Consider the following 27993-nt stretch of genomic DNA (forward strand, 5'->3'; position numbering starts at 1 on the left):
AGAACTATAGAGTTAACTGCTCACTGAACAGAGAGAGGTTAGGATGTCTGAGTGTGTGTGTGTGTGTGTGTGTGTGTGTGTGTGTGTGTGTGTGTGTGTGTGTGTGTGTGTGCAGAAATACTGCATGTAGCCAACTGTGTCAAACAGAGATTTCATCTTTAATGACATCATGCTGAACCTTTAGAATAACTGAATTCAGTGAAGGCTTAGTACATGTAAACGACAGAGGAGGATTTTTAAAGTATGATTTTGTCTGAATATTTGTTATTTCATCAACATTTGTTTCCTTTTTAACCCATTGTTAAAAGACCTGCAAAGGAAAGGAAACTGTTTCTTTAAATTTCCTCATGACCTCGACACTAATAAGAGCTTTTTAAAGAAATACATTTCCAAATAGCTTCTGCCTGTGCACAGCCTGAAGTGTGTGTTTTGGTTTCTTTCTGCACATTTCAACTCATTTTCTTCAAGAGCACCAGCATTTGTTTATTGAATGCATCATAGGGTTTTCCCTTTTGTTTGTATTTTGTTTGTTTGTATAGACCGCAACACTTACTCTCATTTGTTTTTTCATCTGGCTACAGATATGCATCTGCACAGCTGAAATAGTAGTATTTGTTCCCCCCCCAACAGTCCTAAAAAGGTTAATTAAACATGTTTTGATCTGTCAAGTGGAACAAAATAATGTCAGATGTGCCCCTGTGATGCCCTGCAGTAGTATATCTGGAATTTGGTCAATTTATCCTTCACCAAAATAAACCAGCGTTACCTTAAATGCCTCTTTGAAGCCCACAATGGTGTTGCTCAAGGGCCCGTTCATGCAGCTCTGCTCCCTCAAAACACGAGTTCACCCATGTTTACCAGACCCTCTCACATCAAATTCTCACAGCCTTATGAATCTACATGTAATTTCCATTTTTGTTCCTGCTTCAACTGAGAAAGAGACAAAAGGTGAAGTGTTCACCACCTTCCCTCCATCAGCATGGGGCATGAAGACTGCGGTGTGGAGAGGGTGGAGACTATGACCACCATTCTAAGCCAGCGTGAATCATCCAATTAAGACAATCGCTAAGCAAGGCGACCATCTCTGTTTGTGTCTGATGTTTTCCCCCAAACAACATACTGCTCTGATTAGATTAGGGGCCTTGGCATGGGGCATGATTGATTTTTCTTTAATTGAGAGTTATGGTGGGACAGACTCGAGGCTCTGCGACCGACTCGAGCACTTTTTAATGATACACGTCATGTGCATGCATCCGTGCACACACCCACACACCTGCGCGCACACACAGACCAGCCATCAAGGCATTACTGTCGCCTGAATCTAATGAGATTTTTGTTTTTCGTGGTGTTTTTGTGTCATGACACCGGCTGCTTGGGCGCTCAGTACAAACAGCATCTTACATAACGCTCTCAGTATGGATACTGTAGGTGCTGCTCACTGTTCTGACTGTAGTTGTCAGGGTGGGCTGGTCCAGCCTGGAGTGGTGCACCAGGATGACCTCATCCTTACATGGACGCAATAACAAACCTTGCTGCGATTGGTTGCCCTCTGCTGCCACCTACAGGCATTTAGGATGAAGTTCCAAAACACCACACAGTAAAAAATCTGTCTGCTTCTTAACTGTATCTAAAATATGGATGACAAACATGAAGGGTGTTCATAGTACGGCTCCCAAAAATTTAAGTATTCATTATCCTTCAAAATATATTACAGCTTTAATGTTAATTTTTGAAGATAAGATGATTTTGGAGTGATGATCATAAAGCAAAAACAAATAAACAAACAAAACAGTGAAGATACCTGAACAAATTTCACCACATAAAATATTCTTGCATATTTTTTTGTCCCATTTCATAGAAAAAAACAATGACATGGATTGACAGTAAAGCAGAAGAAGCTCTTCAGGTGCAAAAGAATGAAGTCTGTGTGCAAAAAGTGACAAAAAGTGTCACTTTTTTCGTATTTCATTTCAACTAAATTAATTCTTTTTGCACCTGAAGAACTTTATTCTATATTAATTATAATGCTTTTTATTGTAGTTGCAAGATTTCACGATTGATCATGCATGTCAGGACTTCATGAAAAGTCTAAATTCAATAGTGCAAACCCCATTCACAATTGTTCGTCTCTACATTTTTATTACGTTGAAATTTTTACTGCAGTTTCATAAAATAAATGGATTACTGTCACGCACACAGACTGATGTTGTTTCACACAAAGAGGAACGTCTCAAGAATATTTTACCCATTTCACAATCGGCAACTAGAGGGCAGCAGCCAACTACTCTGAGGGACACTCGGCCCCCTTCATCTCTGTGAAGTGAGCCCCTGTTCGCCTTGTGGTTCACTCATGTTGGAGAGGTTTCCTTGTTCTTTAACGTTAATAGCCCACAAGGGGGAGAGAGCACACCTCACAGAGGAGACAGTGAAACAAAGGTGACGGGAAGTCAGATCCAAATCCAAACAGGTATCCAGTTTTGCAAACTTGTATATTTACTGTGGATATCAGGTCTTTCTTGGATATACTGACTGCAAACTGCGCCTTATTCCCAAAATAGACTTGACCTTTTCTATTTCTGCTAAGCAGGAGCGAATGCAGCGTCAGTGGTTAGTGAGGTATTGTGTTGTTTGGAGGTATGTGCTTATCAGACAGTCAGCAGTGGATGTTAAGTGTTCAGGTGCTTCTTGCTGTGACTGCGGTCTCCCTCCACCCAGTACGCCTCCGTCTGCATCTCCGTCAGTCTGGAGACGGTCCTCTGGAAGGCAAAGATCTCCTCCTCGGCCGTGAACAGAGTCAGGTGCTCTGCTGCCTCCTGAAGAGAGGAGCCGACAGTGGGGTTAGCAGCTGATAGGAGGGGAAAGGCTCGAGAAACAGAATTAAAACCAGAAGGTTGTCTGTTTGATTCCTGGACCTGCAGGATCAATGTGTGTGTTTGCTTCGCTGTGATCATGTTTGTAATTCACAGATTAATAAAGAACCCATTTGTTTTTAACCTAACTGAGGAGGAACTGTCACTTTAAGAGAAATCAGCGATGCAATTTTTTTTTTTTTTTACAATTTTCAGGATTTTGGGAACACTCGGCATCCATTCATCGCCGTCACTTTCTGGTGTAGCAGATGTGTGTTTTCTACCCCGCTGAGGCCGAGGTCGTCCAGCAGTTGTCGGTCCCTCTCATCTTCCCCTCCAGTGTGGACGAACAGCCGCTCTACAGGAGCTTCCGCCAGCAGCACCACTCTCACCTGCAAGGGGGAAGAAAGAGGGATCAGACACGGGAATGTCCCGTTTATTTATGGAAGTTACTTCCTATTTCATTAATGATTAAGTGTCCGTTTCCTGTAATCAGTACTAAACCGGAGTGGTTAGCCATTCATTCAAATGCTTCCTGAAAACGATGGTCAATTTGAGGCATTTTAATGCATCTGTGAGAAGATTTAAGTGCATATTGACTTAAAAAAAAAAAAAACAGAATCACATTTCCTCTTCAATACAATAAAGAACTGATAAGAAATACAGCTCAGTTAATATGAGGTTGGCACACTATTGAATGCAGTGCAATGCAGCGGATATGCTACAGCGATTGCTTTTTGCAGAAACAAATGGTGCATTTACAGTTTCAGTGGTAATATTTCAGCCACCAATAGTCATCAAGCACGTTCTTTTTTTTCTTATTTTTGGGGCGTATTTTATACCTTTATTATATTCTCAACAGTAAAGAGAGGGCAGGAAATGAGGGCAGAGGGAGATGATGAGTGACGTGCAACAAAAGCCCCCAGCTGAAAGCAGACCGGACACATTATGGTTAATGGCCGGCGCTTTCACACCTTGACCACCAGTGTGTGCTTTACATATTACAACCGTGCTTCCAAAAAAGTTGGGACGCTGTGTAAAATGTAAATAACAACAGATTTGCAAACAAACTGTGTTTACGAAGTGTTCCTGAGTCCATGTAGTAACATCCTTTATCCAATCATGTGTTCTCACAGTGGCGAACCTCGCTCCATTCTTGCTTGTGAACGACTATGAATGCCTCATGATATGATCACCCGTTACCAATGAACCTGTTTACCTGTGGCATGCTCCAAACAGGTGTTTTTGGAGCATGAACATCATGCATGTTAAATATTAGTGCATCCACACGGACTAACACAGCACAGAGAGCTGCTGCTTCACTGCTTTATGCAACATGATGCAACAGCAAGCCCAACATTTGCTTGTCAAATACTGTGGATACCTTGTTGTCGTAGAAGTTGTCTATGAGGGTGGTGAAGCGCCTGGCCTGGTCCTTCAGGGTCAGCGTCAGCATGGGAACATGGCGAATGAACACGGTGTCGAAGAGCTGCGCCATTTCCAGGTAGTCACTGGCACCGAGAGCCTGGAGAACAACCGGGCAGGTTTACATGCTGGAAGAAAGTCAGACTTGAGCTTCTGATCAACAGCAGGACATCACAGAGCAGCACCTGTGCACAGCTTCCTGAGCACAGACAGATTTTGCTCTCTGAATGTCAAAGTCTGTATGTTCGACTGATGTCATTTCGGTCCCCGTCCTTGGTTCTTTGCCATTCAGAGCGATTGCTCTCAAAATCAATGTGGACTTGCCAACATATGTCGGATGGAAGAAGAAGCCTTGAAGCTCACATGCCTGCAAAAGCTCACCCCTGTCCATCAGGCTTCAGACTTTATACACACACACACACACACACTGCAGATTACTGTACCGCACTGCTTTATTTGAGGCACAACGGGCTCAACTATTCACAAAATTGTCAATAGACTTGCTTTTTGACATTGAGCAGAAAATAGGACTGAGATGGAGGAAAGAAACAGAATGCAGAGGCAATAAAGAGAAGTGCTTTGAATTTGAGCAGTTTTGATTAGTGGTGAGTGGATTTTGTGCATGTGTGTGTGTGCGTGTGTGTGAGTGAGTCAGAAAGAGATTGGGGTCGTTCTAGTGCTCAGGTGGTCTAAGATGCATACGAACTGGGCACTGTAACTGGATATCTGTCGTTTGAGTCCGGCCATAAGTCATAGCCGATGCTTCCTGTCTCTGTCCATTCTAAAACTGTCAAATAAAAGCAAAATGCCCCAAAAATAACCTCAAAATGGGAGAAGCTGTGCTCCATTCCTGTGCTGTAACAATCAATGTGGAAGATCTTCTTTATGCCACCTTTTTGTTATAATGTCCTTTGATATACAATGAGTATCTTTGTTAAGAATTTGCCTTATTGCGCAAAACTCCTTAAACTGTTGTGACAAAGCTATTGTAAGTAAACACTCACTCGGCCGCACAGCTCTTCAAAAGTACAGTCAGCGATGGAGCCACAGGTCTTTTCCAGAGTCACGTCTCTGCCCAGCACCGTGAGCACCCGAGGGCCTGTAGCTATGGAAACACACACCCGACAGTATCACCGACCTTCGCTTTTTACCGTCATATTTACAGATGGATCATTATTTTAAAAATAAAACGTAGATTTCTATTCAGTGTGTCTACAAATAATGCAGTCAGTGTCTAAACAAGAGTCAAGCTGGCAAAACCAGAAACCTCAGCAAAATTTTTAACACCTCGAAAACCGAATTTAAGATCAAGTTTTCTGAGCTTTGGGATGCCTTAGCTGCAGTTTAGCTCTGAAGCTAAGTGATGCGTGACCTAGAATACGATACCACAGGGCTGCTGTAAGTACAGATAGAGCGCAGACTCCCCGGTGAATGCACAGGGAGGGGCAGTCCCACAGCATTAAGAGATGGATTTGTTGAGGAAAATATTGCAGTTTTCCATTCTTGTCCTTTAATGTGTGGCTCGAAACAACCTCAGCACAGTGGGTGAGCCCGCTGTTGCACATCAGCTTTAATCAAGGCTACTTATGTTCCACTTAAACATTAAAAAGGCTTAAACTTCCACTCTTACCACTCTTTTGTCTTAAGGCCAGCTCCTCAAACAGTGCATCCAAGAAGGCCTCTGCACCAGGCTCCCCTGTGCTGAACAAGACACACACACACACACACACACACACACACACACATGCACGCATGCACACGGGCAATGAGGCAGACAGGGAAAAAATAGCATATGAAATTAATAATGGTGAAGTGGCCACATCAAACGGTGGCAGCAAGGAGTGCACGGCGGGGGGTGGGTGCGGAGGGGTACTTAGCTTTTCACTCCATCGGTAAAAAACAGGATGTTAGGCTCTAAACACAAGCATTAGCCTGTGAATGCACGTCAAAATGAGATTGTAAAGTGTGTGCGCCTGTGTCTGTATGTGTGCTTGTGTTTTAACTCCAGGTAAAAGGGTGTGAGGCGCTCTATTTACATACAGTGAAAAGACGAAAGCACTTGAAAGCTCCAATAGAGTGATGAGCAGCAGCGGTGTCATTCATACCTTGTTTGTCCGCGTGTTTGTGTGTTCCCAAAGGCGTATATGTAATGAGGAAAATAGAAAACTAGCTTTTAAAGCTCTACCATTTTCTCATTTTCTATTGATTCCTCTTTCACTCTTTTCATGGATCTCTCAAGGTAATGCAGGTCTTTATAAATCTCCAAGTCTGCTTCTCCCCATTTATCCATCTGTTTGCCTTCTCTTTCTGCCCATAAAAAAAAACTACCTCCATGATTTGCACAAACATTTCCTGTGTGTATGTTGTGTATGTTGTGCATCTGAGCTGAGCTCAGCTGGACTGTAAATCAAATGTAAATAGTATTAGTGTGTGTGTGCATGTGTGTGTGTGCGTGTGTGTGTCTTACAGGTAGTAGAGTTTCCCTGCAGCAGCCTTGCTCAGCCTCCTGTAGTCAATCCCAGAGTCTAGGCAGATTGTGTGGCAGTATTCCTGCACATATATGCGCACAAACACACACAAGAAACAGAGGGACAAATGACAAGTCGCTCACAGGTCAAATATTAAAAGTTGGACCGTGTATGTCTCAAAGCAAAGATGGAAGGAAAAAATATTTTAAGTTCTAATGATCCTAATTAGATGTCTCGCCTGTGATACTCAGCCCTAAACCCATTGGCTCCCACTAAAGAAAAAGCTACATAATGTGCTAAAACAGCTGGGTGCTGTAGTTTTTAACCAAATGTTAGGGACCAGCGTTTGTTAGGGACTATTTTCAGCTGCGGATTTATTCCACGAGTGAGTATTTACAGCAGCAAGGTGGTGCATGTGGGATTAAATCAGGTAAAATGCAGTGTGTGTGTGTGTGTGTGTGTGTGTGTGCGTGTGCGTGTGCGTGCGCACGGTAATGAAGGCAAATGTCACCCAGTAATACGACACATCACAGACACAATGCTCGTCAGTAGGATCGATTCATTGTTTTGGCCTTTTCGTGGAATCAGCTGATAATCGCGGAAAATAGCAACAGACTTGTCCTTTAAGCAGTTCATGTTATTGATTTAACAGTCTGGCATCAAATGTGGATCAAATATCCACAGAATCGAGTCTTCTGCAGAAAACGTGGCTGATTTGAGTGTCATAGCGATGCTGCTTGTGGCACACAGAAGCACTGAAAACATGAATATACTGAAAACGTGCATCATGTAAATGGAATAAACCCGAGGAAGCTATCCGCTAGTGGATGCACGCTTCATGTGAATCTTTGACACGAGGTTGCGCTGGGGAGTCTGCTTTTGTTGTTGTTGTGAATTAAATTCTACACAGTGCATGGGCTCCCGGCATGAAACGCTTTCGCACTTGCAAATAAGGGCCGGGCGAACAAACTGAGCGACGCAGAAGGCGGCAGACATCTTCCTCTCCTCTGACAGCGCTGGGATTTTGTGTCAGCGCTTCATGGTTTATTGAGCTGATCTATTGTTCCCGCAGCTATTCAAGTGTGCTGCAGCAGGGGTGAACTTGTGATGCAGAGTTCAAACTTTTCCAGATAGTGTAAAACGTCAACAGGATTCATGTCAGGGAGTATGGCGCAAACTATAATCATCATCTCCGCCATTCTATCAAAGAAAAGAAAGGAATTGCATATCATCCCATCCAAGCCATCGCCGGCTGACTGAGTATTCGACGACAGCTCCAGTAAATTATGAAATCAGTGAATTTCTGCCACTGGCCCCCTTAAGCTGCAGGATAATTAGTAATCATCACAAAGCAAGGGGACGGAAATACTCTATTCTTCTCCGCTGTCAACTTTTTATCTCCGTGTCCGCTCACACAAACGGGGTTCCCACTCTGAGCCAATTGGCTGAATCAGGCTTAATAACAACCTGACAAACTCGCCCTCCCCCACGCACAAAAGGGAGGTGTCATTTCATCAACCTACTGTGACCCCACCAACGGGTAAATAGTCCCTCCAAACCGGGAAAAAAAGGAAGAAAAAAAAAACTTGTCACTATCGCAGCCACATCATTAGAACCTCAGTTTGTCTTTTCTCCTGCCATCTTCTGCTCCCTCCCTCTATCAAGCGTCTCCTGCAGCCGGCTGATGCGTTTCTTAACGGAGGAGCGAGGTACAAAGAAGGAGGAATGGAAACACAATCAGTGATGATGATTCCATTGGTTATTTATAATCAGATGAGGCTGAGGCCTTGCGGGTCATTACTTGATTATCCATCTTGAGAGGATTGTCAAGTTCTCACTCCTCCAAGATTTCATCCGCCTACACATTGTCGTCTTGTCCCCCTCCTCCTCCTCCTCCACCACGCTGCTCACTCCAATCCCAGTCAGTGTTACTTTGCAACTTACAGTCTCATCTCAAACTGTCCCTTTAGCTCGTTCTGTGCATCTTTGCTCACAACAATCTGATTGATATACTCTTAGAATCAGTCACTGTGAGCAAAAGTGCTAAAAGTTTGTCTTGTCCAGCTTCTCAGATGTGAGAATTTGCTGCATTTCTCTCTTTTATGTCCTTGTAAATTGATAAAATCTTTAGGTTTTGCACCGTTTAGACAAAACAAGCATCATTTTAGACTTTGGGATTTAAAAAAAATATTTTATAGGCTTATCATTTGATCAATTAATCAAGAAATTAAATAAACAATGAATTGATAAAGAAAATAATCATTCCAGATGAAATACTGGGATTTATGAGGCATTAAGTACTTAACATAAGTTTCTTTAATATTAAAACGCTCAACTTTCCAATTCCAGTTTCTTCAACCTGTGACAGCATCTCTGTCCTTCCTTTGCAGGTTTTTCTATTTCACTGATGGCTTAAAAGAAATAATTAGCAAATTGAACTGAAGTCCAACAATCTGAGTGTCGATTGGAGAATTAATTAATGAGCCAACGAGTCAACTAACCGTCATTTATCAAGTAAAAATGCAATGAAACGGCTGCTGGAATCATGGAAAAGTGTGGTGGAAGCTGGCTAATTACTGCTTTCAGCTGCTCAAATGTGAGGATTTGCTGCTTTTGTCCGTTTTATGTGAGTGTCAACTGAGTATATTTGGATTTTGAACTGCTGGTTGGACCGAACAAGACATCTGAAGGTGTCACTGTGGGAAAATCTGAGCGTTCATTATTGTCTGACATTTTAAAGGCTTAACTCTTAATCAAAAAAAATAAGTGACTGAAAGTGTTGAGCCATTCGCCGCAGCCCTGGTTTTACTATCATCGCGAGCTTTTTGTGCTCGTAAAAACTAAATCCAGTGTGTGGCAGCAAATTAAGAGTTTCACCGGTTGCACGGCCGCATTCACAAACTCACAGACACGAGAGGGGAGGGGGAGACCGAGGAGAGCTGACGGACATGAGAATCAGAGTCCCTTTAGAAGAAAGTCATCCAAACACATGTAGCTCCAATCATGTCATTGTCCAAGCTGTCCACTGCTCTCTCTGGACAGCCGTTTAGCATAAAAACAGAGTGGCTTTTTTTTTTCTTTTTTTTTCTAGCGGCTGCCTCTGCTCCCCTCTGCGCCCGCTCCCTCTACGCCATATCTTTCTCCATCCTTTACTCCTCAAAAAGTTGCTTTTGAGTTTTTCAAAGAGCGCGGTGCCATTGAGCTGCAACAAAAGCCAAGGATAGCTGACTATTGGGCCCTGATGAGGTCCACTCCCTCATTACCCAGCAGCAGAAAACATTTGATGCTTTTTTGTTTGGCCCGGAGAATTGACCAGGCCTCAAAGAAACGCGGGGTGGGAAGGCTGAAAAAGAGACGAAGGGGGGAGAGAGGGGGGGGGAGGGAGGGAGAGGGGAGGAGGGGAAAGGTTGTCGTTCATTCAACCATGTGTGTCTTACAGCCTTGTGTGGAGGGACAGAAGAAAAGAGGGAGGGAGGGATGGAGGGGTCGAGAGAGAGAGAGACGGGGGAGAAAAGAGAGAAAGCTTAAAACACTGCCTTTATGCTGGCAAGTTCTGGACGACTCTTCTGACATCAAAGTGTTTTCACTAACTGGGGAGCTGCTGTGTGTGTGTGTGTGAGTGTGTGTGTATATGTGTGCGTGAGTGAGTGGGGTGTGTATCTGGTGATTTTATTCATTCTTGGGAAGTCGGGGGGGTACATGACAATGTGAACACCCTAATTACACCTAATGATCTATTCCCTTAAAGTGTGACCGCCTTGGGCCAGCCACGGTTTGTTCTGAGAGGTCGTTCTCACAACCTCCCCCTGCCTCGGCTGCTCCTCTTGGGGAAACATCTTTTGAGCTGGAGGCCCCACCTTTCGTGATCCAGGACCCCGCTGGACCCCCCACCCTCAACCCCTCTCGAGCTCTGCTGAGGCCCAAAACCGAACCGCTCCAAAACTCGGCGGAGTGTGTGCTGCCTGCACCTGGCCAACAGAGGCTCCACGTGTTGGTGGCAACACGGACACAGAGACGGGCCGCATGCAGGCGAGCACATCGCGTAGGTACTGAGAGCTCTGCGCTGGCTTCGACACTACAAGAGGAGAGATTTTAAAATACTACTTAATAAATCAGCAGATGATCAACTCACGCCATCTTTAAAAGATGTCTTCTTTGTCAGAGTCGCGACAGACATCTTTAAAAAATTAAAGGGTAGAAATCGCTACAGCAGAATCAGATATCGTCTCCTTTATTACCTTATCAAAACCAGGTGCGTACTTTACCCACAATGCATCCCAACCGCTGACATTTTGGTCATCCGGGTGTGTTGTGCTAGTAGCGGCTAACGTTGAGCTGCAAGCCTGATGCAGAGATGAGGAGCGGGCAGCAGGGGTCTGTTAAGCGCCCTCTTTTCTAACTCCACACCCCGACATTTTTTTTTTTTTTAATTTCCACACTTGTAGTCTTCAGGTGATCTGACTCGAGCGGCGTCACTCCAAGCAATTCATTAGATTTCATGCAGCTCCATCTGGAGCCACAAAAGGCTTTATTTAACTTTGTTTTACATACAGCAGCAGGCGCTAAGACTGAACACTGACACTGGTCTGAATCCACATACGGGGAGGCTATAATTAGCTGCTGTCTGTTGCAGGGTTGGACGGAGGTGTATCTAGAGTATCAACACCACGGATTGTACTAATTCTTGTTTTGAGTATCGATACTTGTGTCAACAGGATCAATACTCTCTCGTTAGATCACATTCTGGCCTTGTGAACACTCATTAGTGGTGCACTCTCAGTTTCTCCGCTGGCATCAATGCCGACGTTATTTCAAAGATAATAAACCTTTTGTTATCCACCACTGAATCCTGTCTTGCGTTTTAACATATGTAATTAAGTCATTAACAGAGAATAGTCAAAAGAAACACCTAATTTTTGGCAAATCGCTCTTTGATAATGTAAATTCACAAGCCTGTTAATGATGCATTACACTCGTAACACGTCAGTACATTAGCTGCTTTTAATAACAAAACCCTGATTATGGCCTTTGATTGGGACCTGAACCAAATTTGGCCTCCAGAGCTGCACTATCAACCTGATGCTAGTTTGTGTTTTAGTCTGACGATTGAATGTTAGTCATGATGTGAAGCACTTTGAATTTCCCCGCACAGCCACGTCCTCTTGCCTTATGCGAACACTAACAGCATCAACAATCTATTACGGAGGTATAAAAACCTGTTTGTGCTCAGGTAAACAAGTTAGTAACCCCCATATCTTCATAAAGAGGCCGTCTGAGAATCTATTTCAATTCATAACATCTAAAAACCGGCCGTCTATTCAGCGTCATGACGGTACAAATGTGAAAAGAAGGCAGAACATCAAGAGGCGAGCGGGTTGATCAGAAGTGTAGTAGAGGCAGAGAGCATGACGCGTGCAGAGAAAGGGTTTTAAACGCGCATGTTGGTGAAGTTAGAGGTGAGAACGACATTTCTGAATAAAGTGTTGCCTTCAGGTTGCAGGTGGCCTGCTTAACAAATGAATACATACAGTAGAGTAGAAAGCACCTGCGCGTGCGCGTGCACGTACGCTTGATCAAACACGCCTGACGCGAGCGCACACTCAGAATGAAACACTGGGAAACATCAGTTAGGCGGCAGGAAATAACAAGCCAAGGCGACTACATCAATTAAAGAGAAGGCGGTAAATACAGAGCCAGAATTCATTCCTTGTGTTCAAAAGGAGCAAAATCGATTCGTCCTTTATCAGTTGTTCAGTTTTGTAGACGCGAGACACTGATATGAAAGAAGCGAGGTGCGCCCTCGAGGCGCACAGCCAGTGGCACTGCCCTGCCATTAAATGCTCTGGAAAGACAATGACAGTCATCAAACATCAACATCCATTTGATTCGAGCTGGCAGAATGCCGCCTCTTCACAGGCAGTCCTTCTCACCAAGGTCTTCACTGGAGGACCACGTCCCTCTCATTCCTCATTTTTTCTTTCTTTATCATCCTGTTTTTATTTATATATTTCTTTTTCCCTCATCACCAACCGCACAAGCACACAGCAAATTATTAACAATGACACACACACACAAAGAGAAGGAGAGTGGATCAAAAGAAGGGTTAAAAACAGCAGGAAACCCAGAGATACTCAAAGTTGCCTCAGGGTTGTCGTCATGTTTCCTCCCCTCGGCAGCATTGTGCGCAACCGCAATCAAACAAGCGGAGGGAAAATAAAGTCACTATTCTGCTACCAAAATACAGGGACCTGACCTTGGGTGAGTAAAGCCAGCGAGCAGAACAGGATAGCAAGAGAATAAAGAGCGGGGATAGAGGGGTAGAGAGAGGATGGGTGATGAAAAGTGGAGTGGAGAGGGAGGACAGTTTGTGAGAGAGAAAGAGTGTCTTAGTTACAATACTGGCAGTGTCCATTAAAAAAAAAAAAAAAGCCCTTAAACCCTGTATTTTACAAAACCACGAGCTTTGCCATGGCTGCAAAGAAAAGGAAGCCTAAACAACTGAATGGATTCTCTGATGGAGTCTACAGAGATGCTAAAAAGGACAAGAAATTATAAATGACTGAGTGAATGAAAAAGCTAGTAAACAAACTAAAAAGTGACAAGCAGTCAGTTGTACGCTTTCCCCGTCTTTCAAGCGTATCTGTTGTGTGTGCCTCTGCTGATTTCTTATTTTTACCATCAGGAAAGCGGTTGATTTTAGGGGATGCTGAGGAAGAAGGGGGTCCCAACTAATCAGAAGTCAATGGTTAAATAAAGACGTCAACCCTGGGCGGGCAGAGGCGGTGGATTAACCTCTACCACTCCAGCTCAGGTGATAGGGAGGAGAGGTCAGGGGCTATTTTTTTTTTTTTTTCCAACGCCCTCATTCACTCCCTCACTTGCCATAGAAGTGCACTCCGTACATGCTGGAGCGAGCTCCATCAGGGAGGAGGACCCGCACCGCCGGTCCCTGCGAGCATTAATTCAATCTATTAAGGGTCAGCTAGTTAGCAGCGTGACCCCGTTAAAACACGCTTTAACTTTACAGAACAGGCCGCTATAGAGAAAGCCTCGCACCCCCCAAAAAAACCCCCGACCCCAAAAACCAGATGGCCTCACAAAGGGGAACATGGGACCCTGAAAGAGAGGAGGTAGTGCGGGGCAGAGAGGGACAACAGGCATTCAGGACCTTGATGAGGGTGGATTAGAGAGGGCAAGGGTGCTGCTGGGAGAGTGGGTGGGGAGCAGGGTGACTCCAAGGCCTCCCCGGTTGTAGTGCGTTTAAACATGTGTGTTTGTGCCAATGTTTGTGTGTGTTTGAAGATACAGCGGGGCTCTGATGACCCTGAAACTGTCTGCAGCCTGAACGCTTCTCCTGTTGAAGCCCCAGCGGTTCATGATGCGGCAGGTAAGAGACGCAAGCAATGGGATCATGATAACCTCAAAACAACATAGTGATTATCATATCGAGATTATGGAGTGTTGAGGCCAACCAGACGAACAGTGATATCATGTTATTTAGAGCTGAAACATATTATTCTTAACAGACGTACCTAAATCAGATGTGATGTGATCTATCTGCTGATTATTGGAAACAACTGTTGGAAAATCTGTGTTAACATGACGCTTTCTAAATTCCCGTAGCACAGACGCATTGCTGGGCATGCAGACGTTTGGACTACCCTGGTCAAAATGTCTTGACTGTGAAGAGTTAAGTGAGTAGATGAGTGTTATTTTTGCAATATTTTAGAAGGAAAAAAGCAAAGGAGCACCAGACCAGACAAACGTTTGGGCGCCTCGATAGATTTGAGCTCTCGGTAACTTTTACCAAGGTCTCAGAGCTTAATTAGCTTGTTAGGGCTATGGCTTCACAATCATCGTTAGGAGAGGTCAACTGATGTGAATCTAAGAGCTTTATAAATGCTGGGACTCCTCAAACCTTGTCCCAACAATCAGCAGCCTTGGGCTCCTCTAAGCAGCTGCCTAGCACTCTGAAAATTAAAATAACTGACGCCCACAAAGCAGGGGAAGGCTGTAAGGAGGCGGCAAAGCCTTTTCAGGTCGCCATCTGTAATGTGATAAAGAAATGAGCAGGACCAGCGGAGGTCAAGCTGAGGTCTGGAAGACCCAGATACTGTAGCCTTCAGAGAGAGCTGATCGTAGGATTGCTAGAGAGACAAATCAATCCCCCCCGTTTGACTGCAAAAAGGCCGTCAGAGTGGTGGTGCCATGTTCTACTGAGCTTCATGGGTCGTCAGAAGAAAACCTTTCCTGTGTTCTCGTCACAGCATCAGGATCAGACGTTTGCAACGGAACATCTGGATACGTCTCGTGCATTTTGGAGACAAGTCCTGTGTGCACCTACTCCATTATAAGCATCTCATACGTTCATGGTAACAGCCCATAAAGCATATCACCTGTTGGTTATTCTGCTTCATAGGTGTTTCTGTTGGCTGTTGTTTGCGTCTACATCGTTTCTTTTGAATATGGACATTTGTGGCCGAATACACTGCATGTTACATGTTGCTTGCCTTTAATATTTGGACTAAATACCAATAAAAAGTGCAAGAATGTTGCCCTCGTCTGTTGGAAAATGCATGAAAACAAATTATTATGCAATTATTTATGATCATGATCACTCCAAACACATCAATGATCATCTGAGAGGATGAGGCAGGATAATGGCGCTACCTGCTTAAATTGCAAAGTAGATGTTTCGCTGGAAATGCTAACCACTGCATTGCTCCTCTCTCTCCCCCCCCCCCCTTACTTTTGAAATGCAAGCAGTCCGGGTCAGTCACTCAGCTCGTCCGCCCATCTCTCATCCACATTACCTGTACTCACGCTCACGCTCTCTCCATCTCTCGCTACCTTTCTCTGCCAGTCTTTTAACTGTGGCCTGCTATGATCAAAGACAGCTTTGTGACACTGTGCGAGGCATCCAGGAAGCAGGAAACATCAAAACACTAAAGAGCAACTTGCAAAAAGACAGACACAGAGGGACAGAGGCGCACATGCAAGTGTGCGCATGTGTGTGCATGTGTGTAAACAAATGAATAAATTAACAAGACAAGAGAGAGAGGTGACTTTGTCTCTACCTTCAGCACGTCGATGAAAGGTAGGAAGGTGTCCCTCTGAAGTCCGTTTTTGTACAGATCTGAAAGAGGAGGGGAGGGCCTGTATTAGAGCTGCTGTTTAGCCTTCCTAATAATGTCATTCCCTCGCCGCAGATTGGCAGATAAAGTGGCTATTGATGAACTGAAGGATGGGTGGGGAGGCACGACAAAAGGACTGGGACCAGGAGAGAAAAATGGATTTCTCTACCGGCAGCGGCAGCAATATAAAATTCATTACATTCCCAAACAATGGTGGCGGGAGAAAGGACTGTCGCCTTTTCAGCGCGGACAATGTCCACAGCAGCTCGCTGAATAGAGGTTTCAATTAGCTCGGCTGGAACAAATTACATCTGAAGTAGCATCCCTGATAGACAGATAAAACAGATAGGGATGCACACACAAACACGAACAAAGACGCACACGCACAGACACACATCGAGGCTTAAGCTCACTCCAGCTGCAAACAAGTGGTCGTTGTTGATGTTTGGGCTTAAGCTCGCTCCAGTAGGACCTGACACACAAATAACACTCGCTTGACAACTCCTATACTGTAATGGACTGTGCGGTGTATGGGACATGACTACTGCCGAGGTTAAAGGAAAAGTTCAATATTTTAGGACATATGCTTATTGGATTTCTTGCCGCTTTTTTTGGAGATCGACACCACTCTGATATCGGCACAGTAACTATGAAGCTGGGAACAAGAGGCGCTTAGCTTAGCTTAGTTTAGCACAGAGACATGAACACAGCTAGCCTGACTCTGTCCCACGCTTACTAACACCTCTGAAGTTCACTATTTAACAAATGATATCTCATTTAATCCATATCTGACATATTGCTGTTTGTCAGGGGGCTGTGTTCCAGACTACTTTTTGGCCAGGAGCCCTGAAAACCTGAAAATTCACCATATAAATCCACCATAAAACCACCCATTGTGTTGATTCTACATCTTGGTTTTTGTACAGATTAAATAAAGAGGTATTTGTAGGGCTGATTTGTCGCCTTTGGAAGGAGCAACGCTAGCATGTTCCCTGTTTCAAGCCTTTGTGTTAAGCTAAGCTAACTTGCTGATAATGGTACCTTCATATTTACTTCAGATTTGTGAGGATTATCTATCAGCTCACCGAACTCTCAGCAAAAAGCGAATGAGCATATTCCCAAAAATGTCAAAGTATTCCTTTCAGACAGCAAAGTGCCTACTTTTCAATTCATAAGACCATTTCTAATAGTACTGCATTGCTGGCTGCTATCTGTAGCTGTAACAAATGCCTCATTCAAGGAAGCATCTCATTGGAACTTAATTAAGTCAATCAAAGCAAGCTGACGCAGACGTACATCCATTAATGTAAACTGCGTGTGAGATCCAGTGCAGCCGAGGGTGTTCCACTCCAAAAAGACACCATTTATACCCCTAACCCTCCTCAATATCATTAAACTCCATCAGCGTATTAAGACAACAAAACGCTGCTTTAGCCGTTCTAACGAAAACCAATCTCTAAACTCCCCCTCCAAACACATCTAGGGCTTTTTGATAGCAGCATCTCCACATCAATAAAGATGGAAAATGTATGCCTTTCATGTCCAGTTGTCTCTTATGGCTTTCAGTGTTCCATTAACCACGTAATTAATACCAAGTAGGCTCTCTATCAAGTTTGCATGGTTTGGCGCTTTGTTCTTAATAGCCAGTACATATGAGAGACGCGCATCTTTGTCTCCGAGGGCCATCTTGCTGCCATCCACTCCGTGCCCACTCAAGACTTTGAGACATCAACATCTTCCCCGAGAGAGAAAGACATCAGATAGCTCATCACGCATTATCTCCACCATGATCACCGCCTTGCTCATCCTTTCTCCAGCCTTGCTCCTCTGGCACTAAATGCAACATCAAAGCCTGTTCAAAGGTTGCATCATGTCACGGTCCTCGTCATTTCCTCAGGTAAATTGCTGTAAAGGTGCGGTCTTGTACGGCTCAGGTGAACTGAGCCTGATGTTCCAGGAGTGCTACTTGTCATTTTAGCTGCAGGTGGAGGGTGTTCTGTTTGCTGAAAAGCTGCATGGACCTCCAGAGCTTCAGGCATTGTTTGACATTTCACTGTTAGCCTTTAGCACCTCTCCATCCTTCTGAGCCAGGCTTTCCATATAAGCCAGACTTCCTTGCATTCTTACAAGTGCTTAAACTAAGTGCGCACTAACGTCAAGGTGCAGATCAGCATGAGCTCCAGTAACCATTTGTCAAACACGCTGCTAAACTCCTCTCCAACATAACACCCCCCAATTACAGGTATTATGACTTATAAATCACATTATTAATTGATGTACTGTAAATGAAGAAACTGGAGACGACTCAACAGCTAATCAATCATCTGTCCTTCAGTGCTGGAGCTAAAAGATTTTCTGAGACGGATCATCCTGATGAAAAAACTCGAATTAAAGGTCTCTCGTTGGTGGTACACTGGAGATCTTCCAGGTGTGACTAGTCCCTGTTTTCATGTTCAGTCTGTCTTTTTTTATGTGAAGCACTTGTTGCATGAGATTTCTTTGTTGTAAAGTCCTTTGAGCTGCAGTGCTTGTATGAAAGGGGCTATACAAATAAAGTTTATCATTATTATTATTATAATTAATACTCAGACTAACTTGAGAGCGTGCACACTGAGCACAGGGGAAAGTTTCCCACTGTTCCAACAAACCTTTTGTTTTCTTCCATTGTCTCTTTCTTATCAAGGATTTGTCGACATTACGAAAGCAAACAGCTACTTGTGATGATCAATTGTGCTACAGTCCAAAAGTTATCAATAGAGTGGGTGTTTTGTAAGAGCCAGTGTTAGAAAAACAATTTTGAAATAGTACGTTGTGATGTAGATATTCAAAATTCTGCACCATTATGTAAAATTATTGTATATTCCTGCAAAATCAGTAGGATATTTGTTGTTGCGTCTATTAATGCAGTGCGAGTTATAATGTTACTAAAATGTTCCTTTATTATTTATAATGTCATTACCAGTTGAGTTCATTAGTGTGTGGAGCAGGACGCGATACTAGATCTGCAACAACTGCAACTTATTGCAGTAAACCTTCAAAATTAATTAAGTTAATGAGGATTTATTAGGCTCAGACTCATTCTTTTACATTGACTTATTGGTGCATAGTGGGAAATTCTAAGGCCAGAAAAGACAGAAAATAGTGCTACTACAGAGTTACTGCTGGCTGCAAATCCACACTAAACCATCCTGTCTGTTGTTTAGTAAGAACAACATAATTAATAAAGAATGGCTAAAAAAGTATGCGCTCAGACGCTGGTCATCGTACCATCAGGCGGTCTGTTGGAGGTGGCCACCACCACCACTCCGGTCTTGAACAGCGTCTCGAACAGCTGCTTCAGGATCATGGCATCGGCAATGTCGGTCACCTGACAGAGCAGAACCAGAGAAGAAGAGACATTTATTCATGCACTGTATAATTTACCTTTTCTCGCCGCGCCGCATGTGTGTGTGTGTTTGTGTGTTTGTGTGTGCGTGTGTGCGTGTGTGTGTGTGTGTGTGTGTGTGTGTGTGTCTGAGGTCAAACCATGCCGTCAACACTCCATGTTGATTAGTGTCATTCAGGTGTGCTCATTCAGTCCTTTGTGTCTGGTCATGGCCATTCACACTCTGTGCATGCATGCACACACACACACACACACACACACACACACACACACACACACACACACACACACACACACACACACACACACACACACACACACACACACACCTAAACCACTTGAACTGACTGCAAATGGTCACGAAGCAGCTTTCTACTGAGGACAAGTAGCTGAGGCAAGGCAGCGCTAATCAACGGAGCAGAGGCGGCAATGACTGAACGCCAGCGAGAAAACAAGAAAAGAATAATGAAAACTTTACCCCTGACCAGGACCTACAGATGAAACCGCTACCACCACGAGCCCCTTGGCTAATTCTGGCATATTCACAGTAATGTTTATCAATGCGCTCTCTCTACGAAATAAACTGAATGAATCCGGACTGGGGTCAGACAAAGCTTCAATCCAAGATGGCTACGTAAAGGCAAATAAAGGTGCGCGCGTGTTGCATGATCTAGACACAAGGCTATGAGGTTATAATACACCATAAATCCAGTTGAATTGTTTGCTGCCTTTTTCATCTCCATCATTTCCATGAGTCCACAATAAACAAAGGTCAATGACGACACTGAAGCAAGGACGTTTGAGAAGAGCTCTGACCTTTCTATTGGTAATCCAGTGCTCTCACTTTTGTTCTTATTCTCTCATCTCTCTCTCTCTCTCTCTCTCTCACCTCTGTTGTTCTTTTGAACAATCATGAAGGCAGACATCGAGGTACCCTGTGATGCACGGCCGTCAAAGCAGCATGTGTACAACACACCTGACGAAAGCGTGACGACTGATGCGAGCAAAGAAACTGAATTATTTCAGGCTTTCGGGCAAGTCGTCGGTCTCGTGCTGAATGTTATTTACATTCACTAAATAAATGAGGTTTTCTTCCAATATGACAAAATATCCCAGTGCATCATTCACATTTTAAATAATATACATTTCAACTTACTGACGATCATCCTAAAGAAAGGACATGAAACCTTTTTAAGGGGTAGGACGTCTTGAATAAAGAAAGACCTCTGTCCCACCCTCTCCTCTTCCTCTCTCTTACCTACTTTCGTGTCTATAACAGGCACTTCTGATGGCCATACCCACAGCATATGCCTCCTTTCATACTCTGGAGAGTCTTCTGCTTTTGCATATTAGCCCCACTGCCCTTGCCAATACTTGATTAACATTTGTGTTAAAGCCTTGATTTCGCTAAGGAGAGGTGGCTAGGGGCATCAAATTAGTGTGTGTGTGTGTGTGTGTGTGTGTGTGTGTGTGTGTGTGTGTGTGTGTGTGCGTAATGAGAATCAACAGAAAGCCAAGGCTCTGTGTCTCTCTGAAGGGGCCCCCATTTCCTCCGACCGCAGGATTTTATTTTCATTTCAAAAGAATCATTTAAAAATGACCTTTTATACAACCTGGATTTGTTTATTCATGTGCCCTCAACATGGGCATAGTATGAGGGGCAATATTGATTGCTGAATGAGTCGGGGGAGAGGGAAAGAGAATGGGTACCCACAGAATGAGAAAGGTGGAGGGGGACTGATGTAGCACTTGTGGAACACAAAAATAATGGCGCAATCTCCGTCAGCCAATGCCGATATTTAAATGAGCATCCAATTACTCAAGCGGCTGTCAGTTTACAGCGAGGCACACGGGTGCCAAATTAAACCTCTTTTGATGTTACACCTCTTTATGTACACAACCTATGAGCAATTTCACAGAGGCTGCACAGTGACTGAGGCCCTGAGACAATGACGCTCAAGCGTTTTCTTCTCACTCTCCTTCTTCCTTTCTCGCTCTCTACCCATCTTTCCATCTCGGACCTCTCAATGGCGAGTATTCATTAGGGGAGCCGTGTGGGGGCCGTAAAAGGAGGGAGGGGGGCTACAAATTACTGATAATGGCACGGCGCTAATGAAGAGAATGGAGAAATGTCATTAGCATTTAAGAGGATAAGATCCATCTGACCCGCCGCCGCCAGTTGCTTTCTAGCTCCACTCACTTAAGGAAGCAGGAGAGTGCGACTGATACCCAGAGCCTCATTTGCATGGCTGAGTGGAGGAGGATGCTGATTGGTATAGAGCCCCCCCCCCTTCCCCTCCATCCCTCCATCCCCAACTCTCCCAACCTCGCAACCTCTTGTTTATGCATCACAAACAACGCGCACATGTCTGCTTGTTTCCCCTCCATTCACCGGTAGCAACAGTCGACAAGCAGAAACAGCAAAGCTGGCGACAGCAAACAAAACAAATCAATGAGAATGCACAAACAGCGCCGCAGTTTAAAATGTGAAAGACGGGCGGATGAAAGGAGCAGCTCTTGATCCTCGCAGATGCACAGAGAGTGATTAGAGGGAGCAAGCGCACCTTCTGTGACCTTTGACCTGCCGGCATTAACTGTAATGATATCAGTAAGAGGAGCAACATTGTGCCGCTAACAGATGTGTTTGGCTGGCTAATGGTAAAGACAAAGCACACGTCTTTCTCTCCTGCAGTGAATGACTAACCACCTTACAGAGAATACAGAGAGCTCCGCTAGTGGCTCTCTCCTTTGACAGCAGAGGGTAAAATAATGAGAAGTTCTGCAGCACTAATGGCCGAAGGTGCTTTTTAGTTGTGTAAATGCTGTGTGCAACAACTATGCATGACTTGGTTGTAATGGTTTGGGAGCAAATGAACTGTGTGAGAGCATAAACAAGCATCAGGAGCAGATTGCTGCCTCACTGCACCGTCAAGGTAATGAAATGTTATGGCTTGATACGCGGGAGATTACACATGTATTTACTTTCGCTGCGCCAGTAAAAATGTTTCACTGCTACTGGAAGTCATTTTACAAGCATGCTATATTCAAAAAAGGCCACTAGGTGTCCCCAGTCCTGTTTTTGTGGGGATATCAAGATCAGAAGCATCCAGTTGTCCAGTCGGGAAAGACAGTGGCACTAACTGTCAGAATACACAGAGCGCAACATTTAACACGTTTTTAACCGTTCCTGCTTTTGCAAGAACGACAGCTAAACAATAAATCAATTATTAAACTCTCAAAAGAAAAAAAAAATGTTTGTTTCCGTTTACTTTTAAGATCTCTGAGTTACTGTATTTGTCAAAGTCTTTCCACTGACTCTGTCTTTAACTTATCAACATTTGCTGTCAGCTTGCTGTTTCTTTTTATTCTAGTTTTATATACACCTCTTATTATTTAGTTTTTATTTTCTCTATTTATCTGCATGTATCGCTGACCAAATTTCCCTGCTGAGGATCAATCAAGGTTTATCTTAACTTTAATCTTATGTTAATATGCCAGTAACATATAACACGTATAAGAAATGTGTGCAGCATGTGTCAGAATAATGCACAAATAATTACTTCGAGACGATCGCCGCTTGTCAGACCTCTGCTGTTTGTCGATGGACTGTAGGTCAGATTGACTTTTGTCTAAACCTAGATTTATCTGGAGCAGTACTTCACATACTAGGCTTTAAACATGAGAGATGTACAGCATCCTGGTTTTTCTCTTCGCAAACTTGTTTAACAGACGTCTAGTAATTATACTACACACAAAATATGGCCTAAAAGACATATTTACTTAAAGTCTTTGGCATATTTTAAGGACTTTATGGGTATTTATATAATCCCCTCAGACATCAGGTATATTTTTTACAATAACCTACCTAAGTATCAGTGTGCCATTATTATATAGAGTTGTGCTAGCAGTATATGCATCTGGTAGTGTTAAAGTACCACTGCTTTAAGTAAATGTATGCAGTTGATATATGGAGTATTAAAACAGTATTCAGAGTTCTTATTGTCTAGTTTTCTACATGTGGCTAATGTTCAAGCAGGTTTTAAGAACAGACAAATACACACACCCCGCCTCCATCACACTGGCTTACCTGAAACTCGTCAAAACACAGGAGGCAGGTTTCATTGCTGATCTCCATGGCAACCGGTGATATTGGGTCATAGGTGAACATTTTCCCTAGCCTTCGTTTTGGCAGGCTTTGTTTCCTCCGATGGATCCCTGTAAGCAGTACACAAACGTCAGGCACATCTTAAAACGCACCTGCGTCGGCAAACCCAGACCCAACGACGGCGCTGAATAAAGCTGTAATTTCACCTGTATGCATAATGGTACACAATTAGCAGGAGGGCTTCAGGACAAACAGGGAGATAAATATAGGATCTTCAGCGCATCAGGAGTCAGAAAACTTCTATGAAGTCGTGCAAAGCCGACTTCCAGCAGTCAGTGCCCTGGAGTGGAAGGATAATACTAACTTTTGTGGATGTCCAACATGAAGCCATTGAAGTGGACTCTCTTTTTACGAGTGTTTTCCACACGGGAGTAAAACAGATCCATGAGCATGGTCTTCCCTGTGCCTGAAAGAGAGACGGATTCCAGAATAAGCAATTATTCTAACTCCTGTTCTGATCTCAGACATCTTGTAGAGATGCCATAGTGACACAGATTGTCTATATATGAGCTTACCAACATCTCCATAGATATAGAAGCCTTTGGGTGGTGTTGGAGTGGATTCCTCCTTTGGGAGGAAAAGGGGAAAAAATGAGGAAATGACTATGTTTATTTTTCATTAAATCTTGTAACAGCCGCATCTCTTCATAAACAGTAATGCGCAACAGTTGACCATAAATCAACAGGGTTATTCAAAACGAATGCACGGATGAATTCGTTATTAAAAATCGCAAAACGCTACGGCTGGTGACCTAAATAAACTTCGTTATATTCATTACCATATAAGACTGAATCATCGTTTAATAAAAAAAAAAAAGAGTATGCTGAGGCATTAAGCCACCACTACAGTGTGAGGTTTCACATTCTCCAGACTAGCCCACTGCAGGGGAGGAAGACAAAGGGGATCTAATCAACAAGACAAGCCAGGGTTCCCACGAAAGAAAAGCATCATCAGAGGAACAATGGGGGGATTTGTCAGACAAAACGGAGAGGACTGGATGAGGCTCCATACGAGATGGAGTGGACTTGTCTGTGCAGCCTGTTTAGCGCTGCTAATTGTGATACGGTACTGTTGCATTGAGGTGCTGCTGGAAGTCATTGTGTTGCCTGCCTCCTATCATCAAAAGGTCCTTGCTTCAAAAAAACGTCTTCTGTGTGACCAAGCTGAGAATATCGAGTAAAGCCAAATATCTCTAAAGAGAGCCCCAGCCATGCAAACGCACATGTCATCAGCTTGTGATGTGTGACATGTGATGATGACTTGGAGCATATTTATGTATACGGGGGGGCGGGGGCAAGTGATAGACGATTTATATGAAGTTTAAGAATACTGTGGTTGACGATTGTCCATCTCTGTAACCAGGCAACGGCAAACAGCTTTGTAATTAACTCAGGACTAAATAGAAAGGTTTGTCCTCTTAAAATTTAATTTAGCAACTATTTCATGAGACGGTACTCAGTGTCCGCTGCACTTGGTGCCCAACGCACAAGGAGCACTTGACTCTGGTAAATGCAGACAATGGCCAATTGAAAAGTAAATGAAAAAACAAACTTGTTACCCATCCTCTCTCCCGTCCCTCTCCCCGCTCCTCCCCTGTACCCCCTTCATCCCTCCATCGCTGCCTGCCCTGTGCTGGAGTGAAATACTGGGAAGAGCAACAAGCCTTTCCTGTCTGCTCTGGCATAACAGTGTGTGACTTCTCCCTGACTTCCCAAGCTGCCCTCTGGCATGGTGGGGTAATTGTCAGTGGTGGCTGGAAGCCATTCTGCCACGGCAGAGTGGAGACGGACAAGGCTGTCCCTCAGCCACTCTGTCTAGCTGAGCTTTGTGGCCTTGTCTCACCTCCTGGTTGAGGATATAGACTGGCACATGAGTGGAAAGTTCACATGCAGGACATGGCCACTTTGGCTTCGACTTCAGGAAAACCTGCTTTTGAACATATTTACCCACAGCCAGAGACGTCATGTCTCTCACCAACAAGGCTAATGGAATGATTGCAAGGGACTTGGTTTTGTTTAACTGGTACAACTGTCCTGCTGGAGACCTACAATGTACAGGAGGTCTGACTTGAAGAGGGTGGCTCCCTTTAAACAATGGCCCATTGTTAGCCGACCATCCGCAAAACCACGCCACATTGGGTCAATATTAAGTCAAGTGTACTCTCCTCACAGACTTGGTCAGTTAGTGAGGACAATGGCGGCACTTTCACAGAGAGAACAGACACCGAAAGGACAGTGGTATGACCTGATTCAAACCAGAATAATTGCATAAGTACTCCAGTCAGTGTGTATGTGTGTGTGAGAGACAGGGCAAGAAATAAGGTGCAAAAGGAGAGGGGGGTGGCGGTGTTGATAGCCTAACACCAAAGTATTTGTCAGAGCCCCGAATCAAAAGCAAAAAGGACAAGAATGGCCCAGACAATGGGGATCCCCTCATTACTGCATGGGGATGGTGAGAGAGTGAGAGGGGTGCCGGGACGGGCCCAGCGGGAGGTCTGCCCTGCTGCCTTCCAAAATCTCTGCCTAACCCTATGTGTCTGTGCCAGCCAACCAACAAAAAAAAATACTCCCACCACCAAATACTAGACAGTCAGCTCCCCTGACCTAAAAACAACAACAGCCCCCTACATTGCGCCGTTCCAAAACTCACATGCACAATACACTTCCCAGACCCCTACCCTCCCTTTGACCTGAGCCCCATGGCCACCATCAGTGATACAACTGGAGGACAGCGCAGCGGGCTCTGTGAAGTCCCTCCATATGTTAGACGTCAACGGGGCTTACGAACAGACTGAGAGTCCAGATGCTGCACTGTAAAGGGCTTTAAACAACCCCAACGCTGCCATTTAAACTGCGTCCAAATCGCTTTTTCCTACCTGCAGATGCATTTTTAGTGAATTCTCTGAAATGGATGCACATTTTTAGTCCTCAAAAAGACCCCACAGAGGAAAGAAAAAAGCTAGTGTCTGCAGCATTTACACCATAACCCCTTTTCTGAAGGCCCAAACAATGCAACCCCCCCCCCAGTCAGTTTGAAATCTCCGCTGACTGGTCACTACTGGTTGTTTGTGAAGCAGGGGGCAGTGACCGAGGCGGTGATTTCACACCATTCCTCTTGAGCATGAAGGTTGATCCTCGAACTGAAAGTAGTGGCTCTGTCTTTGCTCAGTTGCACGCACAGGTTCAGTAGCCCCCATGATATCATCCACAGGACTCCAAACCGAGCAAACTCCACCCACCCAAGCACCAGTCTGGGCATGCATTCAGTGGTGCAGCCTGCAAACTGAACACGCAAAAACTCCCTCTCCTGCATGAACTACTACCGAGCAGCGAAAGGGGCGGGAGTTTATTGAGTCAACAGAGTTTACGCTTTGCGTAAGTGACGAGTCGCAGAGAAATCATACGACTTACGCTTAGGAAGAGCTTCTTGTTTATGAGCATGCTTCATCCTGCTCCTTGAAGCCAATGAAATGTGGCTAAATCAGAGCGACACATCAGGAAACTGGTTGCTTTTGCTGCCACTGTGGTTAATGTGGTGTGGTCCTGTTGTCTTTAATTTCTATGCAGACTAGTTACAAGTTAAGAATCAGTGGACAGGGAATCATTTAAATCACGACAGTTGTAGACAGAGTCAAAATCTTTGATATAGCACTGTTTAGTAGAATCATGCATGGCTTTCATAGGGAGATCATTGGTTGGTATGAGTATTCTATTGAAGAGTGTTGGTGATTTGATTATCAGATGGGCTTTATTGTGTTATATCAATACAATAAGACCTTTACCTCTGCAGCAGATCCACCACTTTTGTTTTCAGCTGATGGAACTTGGGGATCTTTATCAATTGGAAGCTGACTGTTGTCATTTTTTGAGTTCAGCCTCTGTGGCGGTGGGTTCAAGTACATGCTGTTAGTGTAGTTCTTCAGTGTGTCCTGAAGCTGAGACAGCCGCTGGAGGACTTCTCTCTGCTGAGCATCCTCCCTCAGGGAGCCACCCTGAACGAGGCGGTCATAGTGTCCAGTAGATTCGCTGGAGGCACAAATATCTGCTGCAGGAGACTCAGAGGAGGAGCAGGATGGTGCAGATGAACTGCATGTCCTCCAACTAGTGTAACCTTGAAGCATTACAGCAAAAGAAATCTGTGTTAATAGTTACCAAACGCTTGCAGAAATACCTTGATTCCAGTAAACGCAGCGAAACCGGGATTAAAAAGAGAAGGCGCGACAGTCATGTGTGATGAAGCCTGCAAAGATACTAAACGTGTTATTACCCAGGAGGACAGGTTTTAACACACTAAAACTCACACAACATGAATACCTTTAACTACAAGACGACGGGAAGACGCTTACCTTTTCCAGCGTAACTTCCTGACCAACAGAAAGTTTTCTTTGAGGTCAGAACAATGTCTTTAAGCAAAAATGTCACTGAGCATCTGACAGCAGCAGGAACCGTGTAAGCCGCCATGATGTTTCAAAACGCCAAAACTTTATTGCGATCTATTTGACACGTTAAAACCGCATGACAAATGCGTGGGAGGGAATTAACCGTGACAAGTCCTGAAAAACAATCAT

The 27993-nt window shown here is 44.2% G+C and overlaps 1 protein-coding gene across 1 annotated transcript; it reads right to left on the bottom strand.

Annotated features, from left to right (window-relative positions):
* Positions 1–138: 138 nt before the first annotated feature.
* On the bottom strand, positions 139–27980 carry afg1lb (AFG1 like ATPase b). Its single transcript, XM_070987241.1, has 13 exons — positions 27772–27980; positions 27208–27536; positions 23942–23993; positions 23731–23832; positions 23349–23476; positions 19144–19243; positions 15820–15878; positions 6742–6824; positions 5905–5975; positions 5279–5379; positions 4234–4374; positions 3134–3241; positions 139–2813 (listed from the first exon to the last, which is right to left on the bottom strand). Exons 1-13 carry the CDS (start codon positions 27884–27886, stop codon positions 2667–2669), a joined length of 1536 nt encoding a protein of 511 aa, XP_070843342.1. The 5' UTR covers positions 27887–27980; the 3' UTR covers positions 139–2666.
* Positions 27981–27993: the final 13 nt, after the last annotated feature.

This window comes from Chaetodon trifascialis, chromosome 19 (genome assembly GCF_039877785.1).
Source record: "Chaetodon trifascialis isolate fChaTrf1 chromosome 19, fChaTrf1.hap1, whole genome shotgun sequence".
NCBI lineage: Eukaryota > Metazoa > Chordata > Actinopteri > Chaetodontiformes > Chaetodontidae > Chaetodon > Chaetodon trifascialis.

Coding starts and splice junctions, on each gene's coding strand:
- afg1lb (XM_070987241.1), bottom strand. CDS start 27,886: ATGGCGGCTTACACGGTTCCTGCTGCTGTCAGATGCTCAGTGACATTT. Junction 19,244..23,348: donor TGTGTTTTGACGAGTTTCAG/GTAAGCCAGTGT, acceptor CTGCTCTGTCAG/GTGACCGACATTGCCGATGC. Junction 5,380..5,904: donor GGCCTTAAGACAAAAGAGTG/GTAAGAGTGGAA, acceptor GTGTTTCCATAG/CTACAGGCCCTCGGGTGCTC.